At 42.1% G+C, this 19,270-nt stretch overlaps 1 protein-coding gene across 1 annotated transcript in view; it reads left to right on the top strand.

Moving 5' to 3' along the window:
* Positions 1-19,270, top strand: part of FAM120B (family with sequence similarity 120 member B) — a 144,931-nt gene that overhangs the window by 121,672 nt on the left and 3,989 nt on the right. The window contains exon 7 of the mRNA XM_063443360.1: positions 2,882-3,088. Coding sequence (XP_063299430.1) covers positions 2,882-3,088 — 207 coding nt within the window. The remainder of the gene's footprint in view (positions 1-2,881; positions 3,089-19,270) is intronic.

The following is a 19,270-nucleotide window of genomic DNA, read 5'->3' as shown; positions in this document are numbered from 1 at the left end:
ATGGCACAATATAAAGGAGGCATGTGGACACAGTGAAAGGAGCAGATGCGTCATTTGGCTGCTGCTGCTGCAGAAACTCCCCCGCCCCACATGTTTTGCTTCTGTCAGTGTATTTGTCTTTGTCTTTTTCATTGTCCATGTGTGTGTTTGTCAGTGTTTTGACCATTGTGTGTGTCGTTCAGTCTCTCTGTCAGTGCCTCTACATTTCTATCAGTGTTTGTCTTTCTTTGTGTGTCACTGTCAATGTCTTTGTGTCTGTGCCTTTGCCTCATGATATGATCATTAGACTTGTGTAGAAAAAAGGGTGCAGTCATCAACTCCATTTAGTACATTGAAGAAATAGAAGGGTACCAGGCACCCCAAAAATGGTTTAAATAATAAAAAAAACTTTTTGGTTGTTGCAGTGACCTTTCTCAAGCATGTGTATATATATTCTGTGCCATTTAAGAGTTAAATAACTTTTGTATCTGTTTCTGTAGCCCTATCCACACCTCCCCTGGCTGTGACACACATGGTCAACATGAACAAATAGTTACATTTTAAATCAGTACAGTGTGTTCACTTTAGAAGTTTTTATCTCCTGCTCTATAAATTGAACTTTAATCACACACATGTAGTTTCTGCAGGCTCTAACAAGCTACTAACAGAGCAGTAGATAAGAAATTCAAAATGAAACAGACTACACAATAAAGTAAGTTTAAACATTAGATCTCTCTTTTCCAGGAAATGTGTAGGGACACTTTGTAGGTCACATGCAGTGAAGGTGTGATAAGGTTGCATAAACAGTGATTTAACTCCTAAATGGCTGAGAACTAAGCAGTTAGACTGCACGGACATGATCTATTCACCAAAACCACTCCATTAATGTATTTCACATCAGATCTCATCAGTAACATCTACTGTGCAAACAGTACTCTGGAAATATAACTATCTTAATTAGATTACATTTGCCAAAATTAGAAATTGGACGATATTACCATGTTTAAGGTTTTAAAATGTGTCTATCTGAACAAAATCATACCTCCCAACTCAAGTGTCCTAAGAAGCGAGATGCTGTTGGTAGTTGGGTAAAGGAGGCGTACCTGCCAAGTAAAGGGCTGGGTCCTCCCAATTTACTGGCAAGTCAGTCTGGCATGAATGCATGCCAGACTGCCTGACAATCGTCTAAGGCCAGCCCGCTGAAAGCAGACTCAGTTAGGAGCACTGTTTTAGTGCTCTTTTCAGGGTACTAGTACCGTGAACATAGCAAAGCACATCAAATGATGCGCTCACGTTATTTATTTTTGGAGACTGTTCCCTGGGGTCCCCAGAGGAGGGACAGGCCCTGAAGTTTGTGACTGTCCCGCTAAATCACGGACAGCAGGGGAAGCCTGCAAAACAATTTTCACTGAAGTAGGTACCAGAAGTATGTAACAGACTTTCTCCAGGACCAACATACGACAAACTGAGCAGAGACAACATTTTAAAAAGCCTAAAATATTTCACATCACTAGTTTGTCAAAAGAGAACACGTGAAAAATGGAAAATCAAAGAACTCCATTCGTCGTACTCAATTCAGTAGGTAATTGGAGCAAACTGCCGCTATGATTAATAAACATTTAATTTGGACCTGGCCAATTATTTCTTTATATACACGGTCATTTTGAAAGGTATTACAGCAACTGGATGGTGGGTTTGTCTTTGAGGCACTATTAGTGGGATACCGTATATACTCGAGTATAAGTCGAGTTTTTCAGCACATTTTTTGTGCTGAAAAACCCCAACTCGGCTTATACTCGAGTCAATTGTCTGTATTATATACTGTAATGTATAATTTACATTGCCATAATACAGACTGGGGGCTGTGGGGGCTGCAGAGCGTTTACTTACCTCTCCCTCCTCCTCCGTGCCGGTCCGTTCAGCACCTCTGCCAGCTCCCAGTGTAAATCTCGCGAGAGCCGCGGGGTCATAGTGTGGCCGCGAGACTTACAGTGTGAGCTGACAGAGGTGCTGAACGGACCGGCGCGGAGGAGGAGGGAATTGACAGGAGCTGCAGGAGAGGTAAGTAAGAGCTCCCTGACAGCCCCCCTCTTACACAGTGCCCATCCACTGGACCACCAGGGAGTGAGAGCCATGTATCAAGCAGGGAGGGGGGACAAAAAAAAATTAAATAATAATAAAAAATAATTAAATGAAATAAAAAATTATTAAAATAAATAAATAAAATAAAATTGCCCACTCCCCACCAAGGCTCTGCAACACACACACACACACACACACGCTGCACTCAGACACACACGCTGCACTCAGACACACACACACACACACACTGCATTCATACACACACACAGTGCATTCATTATATACACACACTGTAAATAGATATTCAATTAATATAATTTTTTTAGGATCTAATTTTATTTAGAAATTTACCAGTAGCTGCTGCATTTCCCACCCTAGTCTTATACTCGAGTCAATAAGTTTTCCCAGTTTTTTGGGGTGAAATTAGGGGCCTCCACTTATATTCAGGTCGGCTTATACTCTAGTATATACGGTACTTCACTTGTGCAGCAGGTGCTATAAAACCCATTGACATATATTTTCCAGTACTTATCACTAAGTCACTTATATGGATATTCACTAAAGTGAGAATTGGGGACCAGAGTACTGGTAGAAAAGCTGACTTGGATAATTTTTTCCAATTTCGCTGTTGTCATTTTTAATTCCAGACAACTCTTACATTAGTGAATTATGTTTGTGTGACATTTTATTAGCATGTTGCCACCGCTCTACCTGACTCAACTCACTGAGTTGTACTTATTCACACACATATGTGGCTTAAAGGGAGGTTATTAATAAAATAGGCTATTATTTTTAATGGTTAATTATAATTTTTTTCCAGCTTCCTATGATTGATTCTAGAGCAGTTCACCTTGCTTTTGTCTATCTTCGTGGCCTGGTTACATTGCAGGGAGCCAACAGTGCCTGTGGTTACCCCTTCAACATGATGGATTTGATGCCTTGGAATACATTTGACGGGAAGCTTTTCCATCAGAAGTACCTGCAATCTCATCAAGGGAGTTCTGTTAAAGAACTCATGGAAGGCAACGTAAGTAGACATTGCTGAAGTTATCATCTCAAAGCACAGTCTTATATCATAAAGTGCATGTTTGTTTGTTTTTTGGAAACGATGATTTGCAATGTTTAAAAAAAAAAAATACTAAAAAGTCCATGATGTCCATCTGTGATAAGTGTCTTGGAATTAAACAGGCAATGAGATTTCAAGACACCATGTGGAACTTGTACAGATTTCATAGAAAAAAAGCTATGGTCAATCTAAAAAATACCATAATCAGGCTATTTTAGTTATAATTGCAACACAAATCATGGTTATGTATAAACATAAAAACTGATCAGTGCTAAATACAACACAGCAAAGATGGTCAAATAGTAGATCCAGCAGGCAAATCATTATGGGAGTTGTATGACAGATGAGGACCTTTTGTCCATCTACCTTTTGTCCATCCTTGTGATGGTGGAAACTAAATATTCTTGCACCAGGGCCCTCTCTGTGTGAATTCTGCCACTGGTTGGAATTGCGGATGAAGGAAAATACAGATCTTGCACAGGGAGTACTTCCTTTTTCCCTAATGCTACTGATGTAGTGAAAAGTAAATGGAAAGACTTGGGAATGGTTATAGACAAGGACAGACTAGACAACAATGTTAAGCAACAATTGTAAGGCATTGTGATGCATAACATAGAAACATAGAATGTGACGGCAGATAAGAACCATTAGACCCATCTAGTCTTCCCAACTTTGTAAATACTTTCATTAGTCCCTGACCTTATCTTATATCTAGGATAGCCTTATGCCAATCTAATGCATGTTTAAACTCCCTCACTGTGTTAACATCTACCACTTCAGCTGGAAGCACTTTGTATAAAAGAGCTTCAATGGCTAGATCTCAGCTTACGGGCAGAGTTGCAGGCATACAGTCCCACACACGCACAGCCTTGGAGTGTTTGTGTCTGTGTTTGTGTCAGTATGTCTGTCTGTGTTTATGTCAGTATATCTGTCAGTGTGTGTTTGTGTCTGTGTTTTTGTCAGTGTTTGTGTTAGTATTTCTGTCAGTGTATGTGTGTTTGTGTAAGTATGTCTGTCTGTGTTTGTGTCAGTATGTCTGTCAGTGTATGTTTGTCACTGTATGTGTCAGTATGTCTGTCTGTATATCAGTGTGTCAGTGGATGTCCGTATGTCTGTCATTGTGTGTCTCAGTATGTCTGTCATTGTATGTCTTTGTGTATATGTGTCAGTATATGTGTCTGCGTGTGTGTCAGTATGTCTGTCAGTGTATGTGTCTGTGTCAGTATGTCTGTAGTGTATGTCTCTGTGAATGTTTGTCAGTATGTCTGTCAATGTGTGTGTCAGTATGTCTGTCAGTGTATGTTTCTGTGTATGTGTGTTAGTACGGTGTGTTAGTATGTCTGGCAGGGGGAGGGTCCAGGGGCCCCAAGCAAATGGTTGCCCAGGGTCCGGTCAATATTAAAGACGGCCCTGAGTATGTGACATACTTAGTCTGTTCCTCTGTAATGCATGGGAGGCAGTCTGATACCTCTGGCCTGCACTTCTGTTGGCTGCAAACCATAAGTAGCTGTCTTCCAAACTCCGACCAATCAGTGCGTTGCTGCGGATGGAAGCCTTGACACTGTAAATGCCTGAGCTAACTAGACAGTTACTGATAGTCTGCACCTGGTGAAGGGTGCAGACCAGATTCCCAGAACACTGGAACACCAGAGATCAACATTCCCCCCTCACTGCAAGGTAACAGGAAAGGGAGAATGAATATATATATATATATATATATATATATATATATATTTTTTTTTTTTTAATTATTATTATTAGTTTAATAAATCGTATTTAAATAGTATGACCTGAGAGGCTGGGGGGGGGCGCTATGAAGATTTTTCGAACAGGGCGCCTAATGGCCTAAGGCCGACCTTGGGTAGTATATACATAAAACTTGTGCTTGTTAAAAAAATGTTGTTCTTCCGAATCATGAGGGACAGTAGAATTTAGTCTATTCTGTATATTGGCTCTGCAGAATTTTGGTACCAGAATAAAATCGGGAAAACTATTTGGACAGCCCATAAAGCAGGAAAAATGTACCTTTGACTTTGATTTAAAAACCAATTACAATATTGCCTGATGTATTGACTGTGCTATAACAGTTATTTTTACAATGCCAGTACTGAGTTGCCAAAATTAGATTAGAACTAAAAAGGACAGTCCAGTAACGTTAATGTATTTGATAGGTTTTGGCCTCATTGATGTGCTGTATTTTTTTGCATGCTCAATTTTTTTTTCATTTTTGCACAAAAGAAATAAATGTTCTGCAAAATTCTAAACATAGGCCTGCCTCCTTATCCATGCCCCTCATGCCAGAAAGACGTTCTTATCAAACGTATGCACATGGTCTCAGTGCCAGCTGCTTTTAATTTACAATCTATCTGCAGACAGTCAGAGAAGCTATAAACAGGTAGTAATTCCCTTACTCTATGCCTCCCTGGGTGTCCTCTCTTTCTAATGCAGGTTGCTTTGTAGTTCAGGTTATTCAGTACTGTCAGTGGCTGAGCTGTGTGCATACATTTGATAAGGGAGCATTCTGCAAAATATTTATTTATTTTATTCATAAACCATACAAGTTTTAGCATGCAAAGCAGGAATAATTTATGTATGTACTTATTTTGTGTTTGACTACACAGCACACAGTGCACTGCAGTACACACTGCTTTGAAACTTGCACAGCAAACAATGATCTTGTACCCTACCTAAAACACCACTGCTGCCACACTCAGTATGTTGGGTTCACATGTGCAATAAACTGCATCCGCGCACTGTGTATATAAATGAGGGGGAAATCTTGCACCATAATCCGTGGTACAGCAGCACATTGCAAATCAAGTAACCTGTCTCAGAAAGAAATGGGGGGAGGGGGAATCACAGTGAGTTAACAAAAAAAACAGTGTGCCCTTCTATCAACTGCATCTCCTGAGCCACACTACAAGACTCAGTGAGGCAGGGCGAAATGACTACAATAATAGGCATTTAAAAACGTTACAACCACCACCACATTTTGGAATACTTTTTTCTGCAAAGAGTTAAAGATCATACTCACTTCAGGCAGGGTTCACATGTGCATTGTTAGAAGAAACTTGCAATTTACAAAGCACAAGCAGTTTCATAGAAGCACACTACAAATCAAATAATGTATCTCTTACTAGAAATAACATTTAAAAAAAATCACAAATCAGTAAAAATTCTAAAGCTGTGAATCAAAGTAGATTTAGTGACATTGGCAGTAGCTACTAAAAGGAAAAAAAAAATTGTTTAATATTTGTATTTACTGGATGATGATGGATCCAACTGTTCCTGTCCAGCCTGCCTCTATTGACTACTGACACTATACTCACCATTAACCTTGCTCTGCTTAAGGTTGGTAATAGTATTAGTGGAGGGGGTGGTAGGTTGTCACAGCTGCATAGAATCTGACATAGCCCCAGTGGACCTGATAAATGCCATAGTACTTCTCTCAGTAATACACAGGCTTATTCACTTAAGTCCAAATGGCCTTGTACCTTTTATGGGGCTGAAAAAAAGTAGAGTTGGAAGAAGCAGTATTACGTAATTCGTTTTAATGCTTCTACCTCATAGTTTTTAGGGTATGTGATGTTTAATAAAATGCGTTGATGTTCGTGATGTCTTGAACATTATTTCTTTATAACCAAGTACTCACTTGGAAGCTGACCAACAGTCTCTTGAAAGACCCAAACACAGTTTCCACCATATCAGAGTTAGACTTTTATTTCCAAAACAATCTCTCACCAGACACCAATATCTAATGCATTTGGCAAGCACACAAACCGGTACTAAGGGAGTCATTTATCAAAGCTGCTAGCACAGTCAAAAAACAAAGACTACAGAAATATACCTCATTAATACAAGAATGGATGGCAATAACACCTAAAAATAAACAAAATCCATCCTCTACAACACAAGCTAAAATTACAGCACTGCAAAAAGATTTAGAACTAGAAACAATAACCCATATTCTTTGTAAATACAAACAATACTTTTTTGCACAAAGCAACAAGTCAGGTGCTTTCCTGGCTTCCCAACTCAAGTCCCGAGCACAAAATACTAAAATAGCTTTCCTCACCTGTCCAACTGATGGCAAAATTCTCAATCCTCAATACACAGCGAACTAGTTTGCTTCTTATTACTCAGTGTTATATAACCTCAAAAACACCATTAATACGATATCGCAGTCTACCCAATCTATACAAAATTTGCTGGTAACTGTAAACCTTCCCACACTGCAACCTGAGGATCTTACTTACTGAGAACCCTTCGCCACCAAGGACATCAAATGAAATACATGTATTGCCTGTAAACAGAGCACCTGGCGCAGACAGAGTCACAAACCTCTATTACCAAACCTTTATGACTCCCCTTTTGCCTCACCTTACAAATCTCTAGAATACATGTTTCAATAAATGCGAGAGGCCCAGGGATATGCTAGAGGCCTACATATCTACATTACCAAAACCAGGAAAACCAGCAACTCACTGCCAAAAATTCCAAACCATATCTCTCGTAAATAGCAATGTCAAATTGTATACCAAACTCCTAGTGAACCGACTGACCAACATACTCCCAAACTTAATCCATAATGACCAGACTGGATTTGTGAAGGGCAAACAAGACTGTTATGTTTTATAGTAACTTAGAATAGAGTTTAGTATGGATACCATTAAGAGCTTGGTATTTATCCCATTGTTGGATTGTCATACATTTTTGAATTTCACTGTTCACACAGGATATTGTTCATCTGAATCCTCAGGAGACTCATGCACTTGTACTCTATAGACATTCTTTGCTCTGTCTTTTAAACGATCACTACCTCTCTCTGCTGTGGTGTGTCTCAAATGATTACTACCTCTTTCTGCTGTGATGGCATCTACAGACTCTTCATAGGTGGCCAATTTTACTCATGCATCCTTAAATCTCCATGCATTTGCATCACCTGTAGCAGTTCCACAGCGATAACCTTTGTAATGTGATTGCTCCTGTTTTGAATGTCTCTTTCCCTGTAGTTTACTCTGTACTCTAGGATCTAATTTTAAAACCTCCAGTTCTGCCACCCCTGTGTTGTACAGTCTGCTGTGTAATAGATAAGTCTCCATAGAGGTCTGTCCTATAATGCTTACCATGTTAAAGCAGTCATGTCAAACTGTGGCGTGTGAGCGAGCTGAGCAGGGAGAGCTTACACTCAGCGCTCCCTCACTGCCTGTCCGCCCCCTTGCCTGCCTGCCCAGCAGCCCCACTAGACCCCAGGTAAGAAACCAACACAGTGTGTGTGTATGGCTGTGTGTGTGTTTGTGTGTGGCTGTCTGTGTGTATAGGTGTATGTATGGCTGTGTAGGTGTATGTATGGCTGTGTATGTGTATGTGTATGGCTGTCTGTGTGTATAGGTTTATGGCTGTGTATGGCTGGCTGTGTGTATAGGTGTATGGCTGTCTGTATGTATGGCTGGCTGTGTGTATAGGTGTATGGCTGGGGGGGTTGAAATTTAGTAGACGAGGGGGGGCGGGGGTTTAGAGGGTGTGAAAATGTACTTTTGTTTTTTTGCGGCCCACATAAACTTATACCTTTGGAGATTGGAGGGCTAGGTGGACGCCTCTGCAGCGGGACAGCAGACTCCCTAGGTTAACGGGAAAGTTATTGAACAGGAAAAAAGGGGTTTCCCCACGTCCACCCACGGTATTGACAACGTCAAGGTGCGTGTGATGTCACGCAAAGGACACTCACGCACGTTCTGGGGTCAAAGGCCAGGTAGGCCAATGGGATCTGAAGGAGGCTTATTTAAACTCCTTTTTCCTTTTCCTCATTGCCCTGTCGTTGTTTCCCTTAGCAGGTTATCCGAGAGAGTGTTCCTGATCGTTTATTTCTGGCTTTTGACTTTGGCTTCGTTTTGACTTCCCTGTATTCTGGTATCCTTGACTTTCGGCTTTTCCCTTATCGTTGTTTCTCCCTCTGTGTCCCTGACCTCGGCAAGTATCTTGAACTATTCTCTGGTACGTTAAGTCTGGCCATTCTAAGGCCTGGTAAGACGTTGCCTTTAGTCCTAGGTGTGAAACAATTCTGCATGCTGGATCAAACAGTATCCTGACACACCCTTTACAGAACTCCAACTCACCCATGATCTATCTTCTAGATTCATATTTGCATTATCTGCAAATTAAAAGCTTGATACTTGACCAGGTAGAAACTATGGGTGGGGGGGGATCGGCCAGATGGGGTAGATAAATACAGGCTATTATCTACATGCTGGACCACTCCTCTTAAGCCCAAACTTCTATCTCTATGGTACAACTTTATACACGCCCACTCAGAATCCCAACTGCTGCCATTCATGTCGCAATGGGAGAAAGAAAGTGGAAAGACTATAGGCACAGACAAATGGATTACATTAGTGAATGCCTTGACAAGAATGACATGTTTCTCTCACATTGAAGCCCATAGGAAACTAATGTACTGATGGTACTTGACCCCAGACAGGCTCAGTAAGATATACCCTGGCGCCTCAGACAGATGCTGGAGGTGTCAGACACTCAAAGGTTTGATGCTCCATATTTGGTGGGGATGCGAGCGTATTCAACCACTGTGGCTGACAGTCATAAGAATGCTAAGGGACATGGGTATTGTGCTCCCTCCCCAGTACGAAGTGTGTCCGTGATTAGATTTTCCTCACTAATGGTCGAAGTGTGAGAGAGCACTGCTTTCACAGGTGGTGTTGGCGGCATGGGCCCTCATAGCCCTGAATTGAAAATCAACGGTATGTCCCAATGAAACACAATTGTTAAATAGACATAGACTCAGAGAATGACTCTCTCTAAAAAATGGGAACCCTGGTTCCGCCTGCATACCTTCAAGCCTACTTAAATGTGCAAGATACTTAATTGAACACAGGCCTTACATACTCAAAGAAGAAAAAAAGTCCACGACTCTGGGAGAGGCCGGATACCCTCTGTCCAACCTGATGCAGGTCCAGAGCATGTTCTGGATCACTCTACGGAACTACCTACTACTTCCTACTCTACTATTTCCTCACTATATTGCTAATTTGTTGCCTTACCTCTTTGGGCCGTTACAACTAGAGTGAGTCAGTTATGCAATGTCCTCAGAGGGTATAACTCCAGATGACAAGACCTACTGCTCTACAAAGTACGATCTACACCCATGACTGACAGCCTGTGGAAATCACTGATCTTGACAGCCCAGACATAAAGTTTGATGCATTACCACACTTACATATACCCGATATGCACAGTATGGATCGATAGCTACCATGTGTGGCCTACAACATAAAGTTAGAAGTGCAATACGGCTCAGGGAAACCATGAGCCTGACCATACTAGTAAAAACACCCAGGCACAACCAAGGGCTATGGTCCTTTCATGTGGACCTTGAGCCAAATGTCTGGAAGAGACACACCCATGTTACTAGTGGGACTGGGTGACTATTATCATTGCACAGCCATGAGAATATGGCAGAATGGAGTCCAGACTATGTACTTTTTCTATGTACACAAAAAGCCTATATATCTCAGATATTGTTCACAAGTCTGTCTAAATCTGTGTTAGTGAGCACTTCTCCTTTGTCGAGATAATCCATTCCCCTCACAGGTGTGGCATATCAAGATGCTGATTAGACAGTATGATTATTGCACAGGTGCGCCTTAGGCTGTCCACAATAAAAGGCCACTCTAAAATTTGCAGTTTTAGAGGAGCACACCGGTCCACACCCACCCGATGTATGATGAACTTGGTCGGTTTTCGGCAGGGAGTCAGTCGAGGTGCCGTAATCCGGATCACAGTAGATGAAAGCTGGAACTTTGAGTAAAATGCTGGAATCTGTCTATTTGATACAACTGCTTTTTTGTACACAGATTTTGTGATGGGAATCCAGCATGGTCAAAATTTTGTAGGCCGAAATCTCCACATGGCATATGCTAATTAGTATCTGGTTACAAACAGTTGGATGAGTCATCAGTATACTGAGCATGTGTGGAAGTGGATAGAAAATTCCTTTGTATTCAACAAGTCATGTGGTCTGCCATATAAGGAGATCCTGAATATCCTGTGTGCTGATTGGTCTGAGGAATATAGGAGGGGTTATACTGTATGGGAGGGGATATGCTGTTAACAAAAGTCCTGTACACCATGCTTTCTGCCTCTCAGATCTGTTTGGAACAGGAGTTCATCTGAGACCCGATCGGTATGTGAATAAAGGCCTTTTACTTCCTGAAGACATGTGTCCATATCTCTATGTGTGGCTTCTGCGATTCGTTCCTGTTACTTCCCCTGTAACAATTTATCATTAGATGATGATAATAATAGACACTGTGAATTGATACTGTTAAAAGTGAGGTATTGTTGAGATTTTGATCTCTTTTCTGCTGGAACTAAACTTGAGTTTATTGGAGCGCTCACAAATACACATGTTTTATCAAACCCATCTAGGCCTGGATCTTTCCCTATTGTTTGTTTTCTTATCATATAGGATACCTTTTCTTCTGTAAAAGGTCTATTTAGATGGTCTAATATCTCATTAGATGGATTTGGGAATTCCTTATCTTTAAAATATTTTCTAATGTTTTCCTCTGTAGTCCCTTTTGGCAAATTATAAAGTGACTCATAGTATTTACTAAAGGCCTGTCCTATTTCACTTGGTGCTAAATATACTTTGTCTTCATCTACAATTTTAGATATAGTTTCTCCTTTTCTTTTTCTTTTTTATTTGTATTTCTATCTGCTTTTTTCCCTTATAATACCATAAAGTTTTTAGCAATTACATCATCTTATTTGTTCTTTTCATTAATGGAATATTTATCTTTTTCAAATCTTGTATTTTATTAGACAAAGTAACCGATATCGATTGCTTATTAAGTTTGATATTTTGATATAATTTAATATAGAGATCAGTCAAACTTAATCCTGCATTTTTTTTCGCTTGTGCTCCGAGGTTTATAAGATGTCCTCGGACAAGTGATTTATAGACACACCATAAGACAGTTGGTCACATTTCATCTGGTTGAATTTCTGAAAAATAATATTTTCTTTTCTTTAGATATTCTATATTTTGTGTTCATTTTAGAAGATTGGGATTCAATCTCCAATCTGATTTCAATCTTTTACTTTTATCATTCAATTCTAGTATAACTGAATTATAGTCTGACCACAAAATGTCTTGAATAAGAATTTTTTTTGTTTGATATGTGTCAGGATCGGGTCAGGGATCCAACACGCAGAGTACAAAGAGTAGCTGATACGTATACCGGTCCTTAGAATGGCCGGACTAACGTAGAACTACAATAGAATGGTCAGAGACAAGCCGAGGTCGAGGATAACAGAAGACAGGTAAGCGAGAGACAAGCCGGGTCAAGGAATACAGAAAGGCAGGAGAGTAAATAACAAAGCCGGGTCAGAACCAAAAGACAAGAGAATCACAAAGCACTGTGTGACTAGAAGGACTAGAACCACGACAGGGCAATGAGTGAATGAGAGAACCCCCGTTAAGTATCCTGGCTAGGGAGAGGAGACACGCCTCCGGCGAGTCCTGATTCGTCTCCCGAGATTTGAGTGGCAGGATGTTTCGGGTTAGCGTCATGACGTCTACCTCCGGTCCTTCTGTTATAAAAGGAAGTGACTCCTTCGCGGCCGGCGTTAGCAAGGCCGAGTGAACCGCGGGAGACCGAGGAGACATGGCGTCCGGACGGATAACCTTCTAAGTCTCTACCTCTCTCAACGGTAGAGACTCCAGGTACCCTGACAGTACCCCCCCCCTCAGATACGCCCACCGGGCGGAAGGAGCCGGGGCGAGATGGAAAGCGGGAGTGAAATGCCCTGCGAAGACGAGGAGCATGAACATCCTCTTGTGGTACCCAACTCCTCTCCTCAGGACCATATCCCCTCCAGTCAACTAAATATTGTACTCGTCCCCGGGAGACACGAGAATCAATAATGGAGTTAACCTCATACTCCTCCTGACCCTCCACCTGAACAGGGCGCGGAGGGGCGATTGTGGAGGAGAATCTGTTACAGATTAGAGGTTTCAACAATGACACGTGAAAGGAGTTCGGGATGCGTAAAGTAGCTGGAAGAGCTAGACGATATGCCACTGGGTTAATTCGAGTCAAGATCCTGTAAGGACCAATATAACGAGGAGCGAACTTCATGGAAGGAACTTTAAGACGAATATTCCTAGTGCTCAACCACACTCTATCGCCTGGAACAAAATTCGGAGCCGCCCTTCTACGTTTGTCAGCATGTTTCTTTACCAGTACAGAATTGTGTAGAAGAATCTGTCGAGTCTGATCCCACAACTTCCTCAAGTTGGCCACATGGACATCAACCGACGGTACTCCTTGGGAAGGAGAAACCGGGGGAAGAATAGATGGATGAAAGCCATAGTTCATGAAGAAGGGACTTGAATGCGTGGAGTCACAAACAAGATTGTTGTGCGCAAACTCTGCCCAAGGAATCAAACCGACCCAATCGTCCTGGTGTTCGGAAACAAAACAACGTAAGTATTGCTCAATCTTCTGGTTAGTTCGTTCAGCAGCTCCGTTAGACTGAGGGTGATAGGCGGACGAAAAATTCAATTTGATGCCTAATTGAGAACAGAACGACCTCCAAAAACGTGAAACAAATTGGGAGCCTCTATCAGAAGTGATCTCAGAAGGAATCCCATGTAAACGAAAAATCTCTTTAGCAAAGACCTCTGCCAATTCAGGAGAAGTCGGGAGTTTAGGCAAAGGTACGAAATGTGCCATCTTGGTAAACCTATCGACTACGGTGAGGATAACAGTGTGTTTTTTAGAAACCGGCAGATCCACAATAAAGTCCATAGCCACACAGGACCAAGGTTTGTCAGGAATCTCCAGCGGTTGTAGAAGGCCACAAGGAAGCGAATGCGGTAGTTTGGTTTTAGTACAGACCACACAAACCCCGATAAAATCCTTAATATCCTTCCGTAACGACGGCCACCAGAAATCCTTGGAGATCAAAGAATACGTCTTGCGGACACCCGGATGACCAGCCACCTTACTCTCGTGAAGACACTGTAAGAGCTCCAATTGAAGTTCAGGGGGAACGAAAAGTCTGGAAACCGGAGTCAGTCTAGGTGCCAGATGCTGCAAGTTCCTTATCTGATCAAGTAGCGGGGAATGAACTTTGAGAGTAGTGTTAGCGATAATGTTACACTTAGGTACTATAGAGGACAAAACCGGCTCAGATACGGCAGCAGGTTCATATTGGCGAGATAAGGCGTCGGCTTTAGAATTCTTAGAACCTGGCCTATATGTGAGTACGTAGTTGAAGTGAGTGAGAAATATGGACCAACGAACCTGTCTAGATGATAGTCGTTTAGCCTCCCCAATATAGGATAAGTTCTTATGATCCGTCAAAATAGTAACAGGATGCAAGGTACCCTCCAATAAATGTCTCCACTCCTTCAAGGCCATTATAACCGCTAGTAGTTCCCTGTCACCAATGTCATATCTGCTTTCAGTACCGGACAATTTTTTGGAAAAGTATCCACAAGGATGTAGTGGTTTATCTACACCCAACCTTTGGGACAGAACAGCACCTATACCTGTCTCAGAAGCGTCTACTTCGAGTAGGAAAGGTAGAGTAGTATCAGGGTGAACTAAAATTGGTGCGGAAGCAAACAGCTCTTTGAGTGTCTCAAAAGCCCGAAGAGCTTCAGTAGACCAATTCTTAGTCTCAGCCCCTTGTTTGGTCATGTTAGTGATGGGAGCAATGATAGAGGAGTATCCCTTAATGAAACGTCTGTAGTAATTAGAGAAACCAATGAATCTCTGGATAGCCTTGAGACCCTGAGGTAAAGGCCAGTCTAGTATGGATTGGAGCTTCTCCGGATCCATTTCAAACCCTTCCCCAGAAATCACATAACCAAGAAATGTAGTTTGGGATTGGTCAAAGCTGCATTTCTCTAGTTTGCAGTATAAGCCATGCTGAAGAAGTTTGTGTAAAACCCTCCTGACTTGCCTGTGGTGAGTCTCAATATCCCTGGAATGTATAAGAATATCATCAAGGTATACAATTACACAGTCATCTTGAAACTCCCTAAGAACCTCATTAATAAGGTCCTGAAATACTGCCGGAGCATTGCAGAGACCAAAAGGCATTACCGTATACTCATAGTGCCCATATCGAGTATTGAATGCAGTTTTCCACTCGTCACCGTCGTGGATTCTCACTAAATTATAAGCACCTCTAAGGTCTAACTTAGTGAAAATTTTAGAACTTTTTAATCGGTCAAAAAGCTCGGTGATCAAGGGAATCGGATAAACATTTCTGATGGTTATCTTGTTAAGGCCTCGGTAGTCAATGCAAGGTCTTAAAGAGCCATCCTTCTTTTTAACAAAAAAAAATCCAGCCCCAGCAGGGGAGGAGGATCTTCTAATGAACCCCTTGTCTAGGTTTTCACGAATATACTCCTCTAGAACTAAGTTCTCATTCGTGGACAAAGGATATACATGACCCCTGGGGGGCATGGTACCAGAAAGTAAATTAATTTTGCAATCAAAAGGCCTATGTGGTGGTAAGGTATCAGCCTTTCTTTTGTCAAATACTGCCTTTAAATCTTGATACAAGGACGGTATCTGTACTTTGGTAGAGTCAGTAGCGTTATTAATTGGGTTGACACTACAAAGAGGTGACACTTTCTTTAAACAACTCTCTTGACAATTCTGGCCCCAAGAAACTATTTCCCCTGATCTCCAATCTATAACGGGGTTATGTTTCTTAAGCCAGGAATATCCCAGGACTATGGGAACAGAAGGGGATGAAATGAGTAGTAGGGATATTTCCTCCTTGTGTAGAATACCAATAGTTAAGTAAAGAGGTGTGGTCTCCCGGGAAATCACAGGCTCAACTAAAGGTCTACCATCAATGGCTTCAACAGCCAAGGGTGTCTTCCTTAACTGGGATGGGATAGTGTGTTTAGTGAGAAACTTTTGGTCGATAAAACTCTCAGCAGCGCCGGAGTCTATCAATGCCATAGTTTCTAAAGTTCCCCTCTCCCAAGTTAACGAGACCGGTAAAAGGAGTCTATGTTCTTTGTAGTTATGAGTAGAGGACAAAATCGAAACACCCAAGGTCTGTCCTCTAGAGAAACTTAGGTGCGAGCGTTTCCCGGACGGCTGGGACAGCTCAAACGTACATGACCTCTGAACCCACAATACATACACAGTCCCTCTCTTCTCCTGTACTGTCTCTCCTCCTCTGAGAGACGAGTAAGGCCTAACTGCATAGGTTCTGAAACCTGTGGATCTTTGGTTTCAGCAACTTGAAATGATGGTACTAGTCTAGAGAAAGATTTAGCGGTTCTATCTCGAGTATTCTGTCTCTCCCTTAGGCGTTCGTCAATACGGGAGACAAAGGAAATTAAGTCCTCCAGATTCTCGGGAAGTTCTCTAGTAGCTACCTCATCAAGTATTACATCAGATAATCCATTTAAGAATACGTCTATATAGGCCTGTTCATTCCATTTTACCTCTGCCGCCAAAGACCTGAACTCTAGTGCATAATCCACAAGGGTTTGGTTGTCTTGTCTAAGGCGCAACAGTAATCTGGCTGCATTGGCCTTCCTGCCAGGAGGGTCAAAAGTTCTTTTAAAAGCAGCTACAAAGGAATTATAGTTATAGACTAATGGATTATCATTCTCCCACAACGGATTCGCCCATCTCAGAGCTCTCTCAATGAGTAAGGTAATAATAAATCCCACCTTTGCCCTATCAGTAGGGTATGAACGGGGCTGTAGCTCGAAGTGAATACTGATCTGGTTCAAAAAGCCACGACACTTCTCAGGGGAACCAGCATAACGTACAGGTGGGGTAACTCGGGAAGAAGCACCTACAGTAGCTACCTCTAACCCTGAACCCACAGAAGAAGCAGAAGTGTTACGCCTCTCCTCAGGTGGATTAATAGGGCGAGACAGCAGCGCCTGTAGTGCCAGGGCCATCTGATCCATCCTATGATCCATGGCGTCAAACCTAGGATCAGGAGAACCAAGCTGACAATTTGTACCTGCAGGATCCATGGCCCTGTCGTAATGTCAGGATCGGGTCAGGGATCCAACACGCAGAGTACAAAGAGTAGCTGATACGTATACCGGTCCTTAGAATGGCCGGACTAACGTAGAACTACAATAGAATGGTCAGAGACAAGCCGAGGTCGAGGATAACAGAAGACAGGTAAGCGAGAGACAAGCCGGGTCAAGGAATACAGAAAGGCAGGAGAGTAAATAACAAAGCCGGGTCAGAACCAAAAGACAAGAGAATCACAAAGCACTGTGTGACTAGAAGGACTAGAACCACGACAGGGCAATGAGTGAATGAGAGAACCCCCGTTAAGTATCCTGGCTAGGGAGAGGAGACACGCCTCCGGCGAGTCCTGATTCGTCTCCCGAGATTTGAGTGGCAGGATGTTTCGGGTTAGCGTCATGACGTCTACCTCCGGTCCTTCTGTTATAAAAGGAAGTGACTCCTTCGCGGCCGGCGTTAGCAAGGCCGAGTGAACCGCGGGAGACCGAGGAGACATGGCGTCCGGACGGATAACCTTCTAAGTCTCTACCTCTCTCAACGGTAGAGACTCCAGGTACCCTGACAATATGCTAATCCTGAATTACTAATATTTAGATCAATTCGAGAATACGAGCAGTGCACATTAGAAAAATAAGTAAAATCCTATTCTGTAGTATGGAAAATACGCCAAATGTCCATCAGAATATTTATCTAAAACCGATTGTAATCTGACGGCTTGTGAGGTAGCATTCCTATTCTTTACAACTTTTGATAATGATTTCTTATCAATCTGGGGATTCAGTACACAATGGAAATCTCCTATTAAAATTAAAGAACCTTGTTTTGTTTTTTCTATTTATTTATTTTTTAGTAGTTTTGAGATAAAATGTACTGGGGCTTTGTTTGGGGAATATACATTAATTAAAGTCATGACCTTGTTGTTAAATTCCCCCACCAATATAATATTTCTATCTTCAGGATCTTGTTATTTATATTTAATATTAATAATCAAGTCACTGGAAAATAGGAACTCTACCCCTCTTTTTTTCTTTCATTTTTAAAGGACCACTCTAGTGCCAGGAAAACATACTCATTTTCCTGGCACTAGAGTGCCCTGAGGGTGCCCCCACCCGGGCTCTGGGGGAAGGAAGGGGTTAAACTTACCTCTTTAATAATACCTCTTTAATAATAACCTCTTTAATAAAATGCATTCTTTGCCTTGTTCGTGTAAACAAACCTACCAAACAGCGCTCTCCTGGCTTGTCGGGGAGCGAAGCAGGCGTTCATGAAGTTTGACCGGTGTTCATGCAGTTGATTGTCCAACTTAGAGTTCCAGACACTCGACGACCAAGTCCTGCTGCCTGCTTTCGTGTCACAAGATGGCCGCCGTTTTCTCCAGCACGTGTTGTTCGGTTATATGAACAGCAGCCACACAGAGAGAGTACTTAATTCTGTTATTTCTTTGAATTTAATGAGCCATGGGGGGTAGTCCTATCTACCGAACACAGGGAAAGTAAATTGCATAATCCAGCATATAAGCGGTGGGCGGGGGCCCTTAGTAACAAAAGGGGGACCTATTGTTCCTGTTAGAATAGAAAAATTCCTACTTACCAGTTGAACACTTGGGCATTCGGACGGGAATTTCGTCAATTCATTCAATCGTCAGAAAGACGAATGGATGAATAGAAATTTCAAACGAACAAACGAAGACCTTTTCGTTTGTTTGTTTAGTTTATTACAAGGAGGGAGCTACCGGCTTGCGGCTCCCTCCTTGTAATATGTGAATGAAAATAGGAGCAGTGCTCACCGCCACTTCCTAACTCCCCCATGCCCCCTGTCATTCTATGAGGGTGAATATGACCCCCATATTAGCATAAGGGAGAATCTCCCAAATGCCCCTGCTTGCTATCAAAGCCTCTCACATAGCGCAGGCCCCCCATGGTGGGGCATCTATTAAAATAAGTAACAGGGGAGGACAGACTGATCGGAGGGTGGGGGGCCCTAAGTAAAAAAAGGTGGAAGTAACCTATTGTCTTTTTCCCTCCCTCCGGCCCCCACAGTAAGTGGCAGGCGGGGTCCTTTAGTAACAAAAGGGGGGACCTATTGTTCCTGT

This window comes from Pelobates fuscus, chromosome 2, assembly GCF_036172605.1.
Source record: "Pelobates fuscus isolate aPelFus1 chromosome 2, aPelFus1.pri, whole genome shotgun sequence".
Classification (NCBI taxonomy): Eukaryota; Metazoa; Chordata; class Amphibia; order Anura; family Pelobatidae; genus Pelobates; species Pelobates fuscus.
Note: the sequence above shows the minus strand (reverse complement) of the source record. Positions and strands in the feature narration are given on the sequence as shown.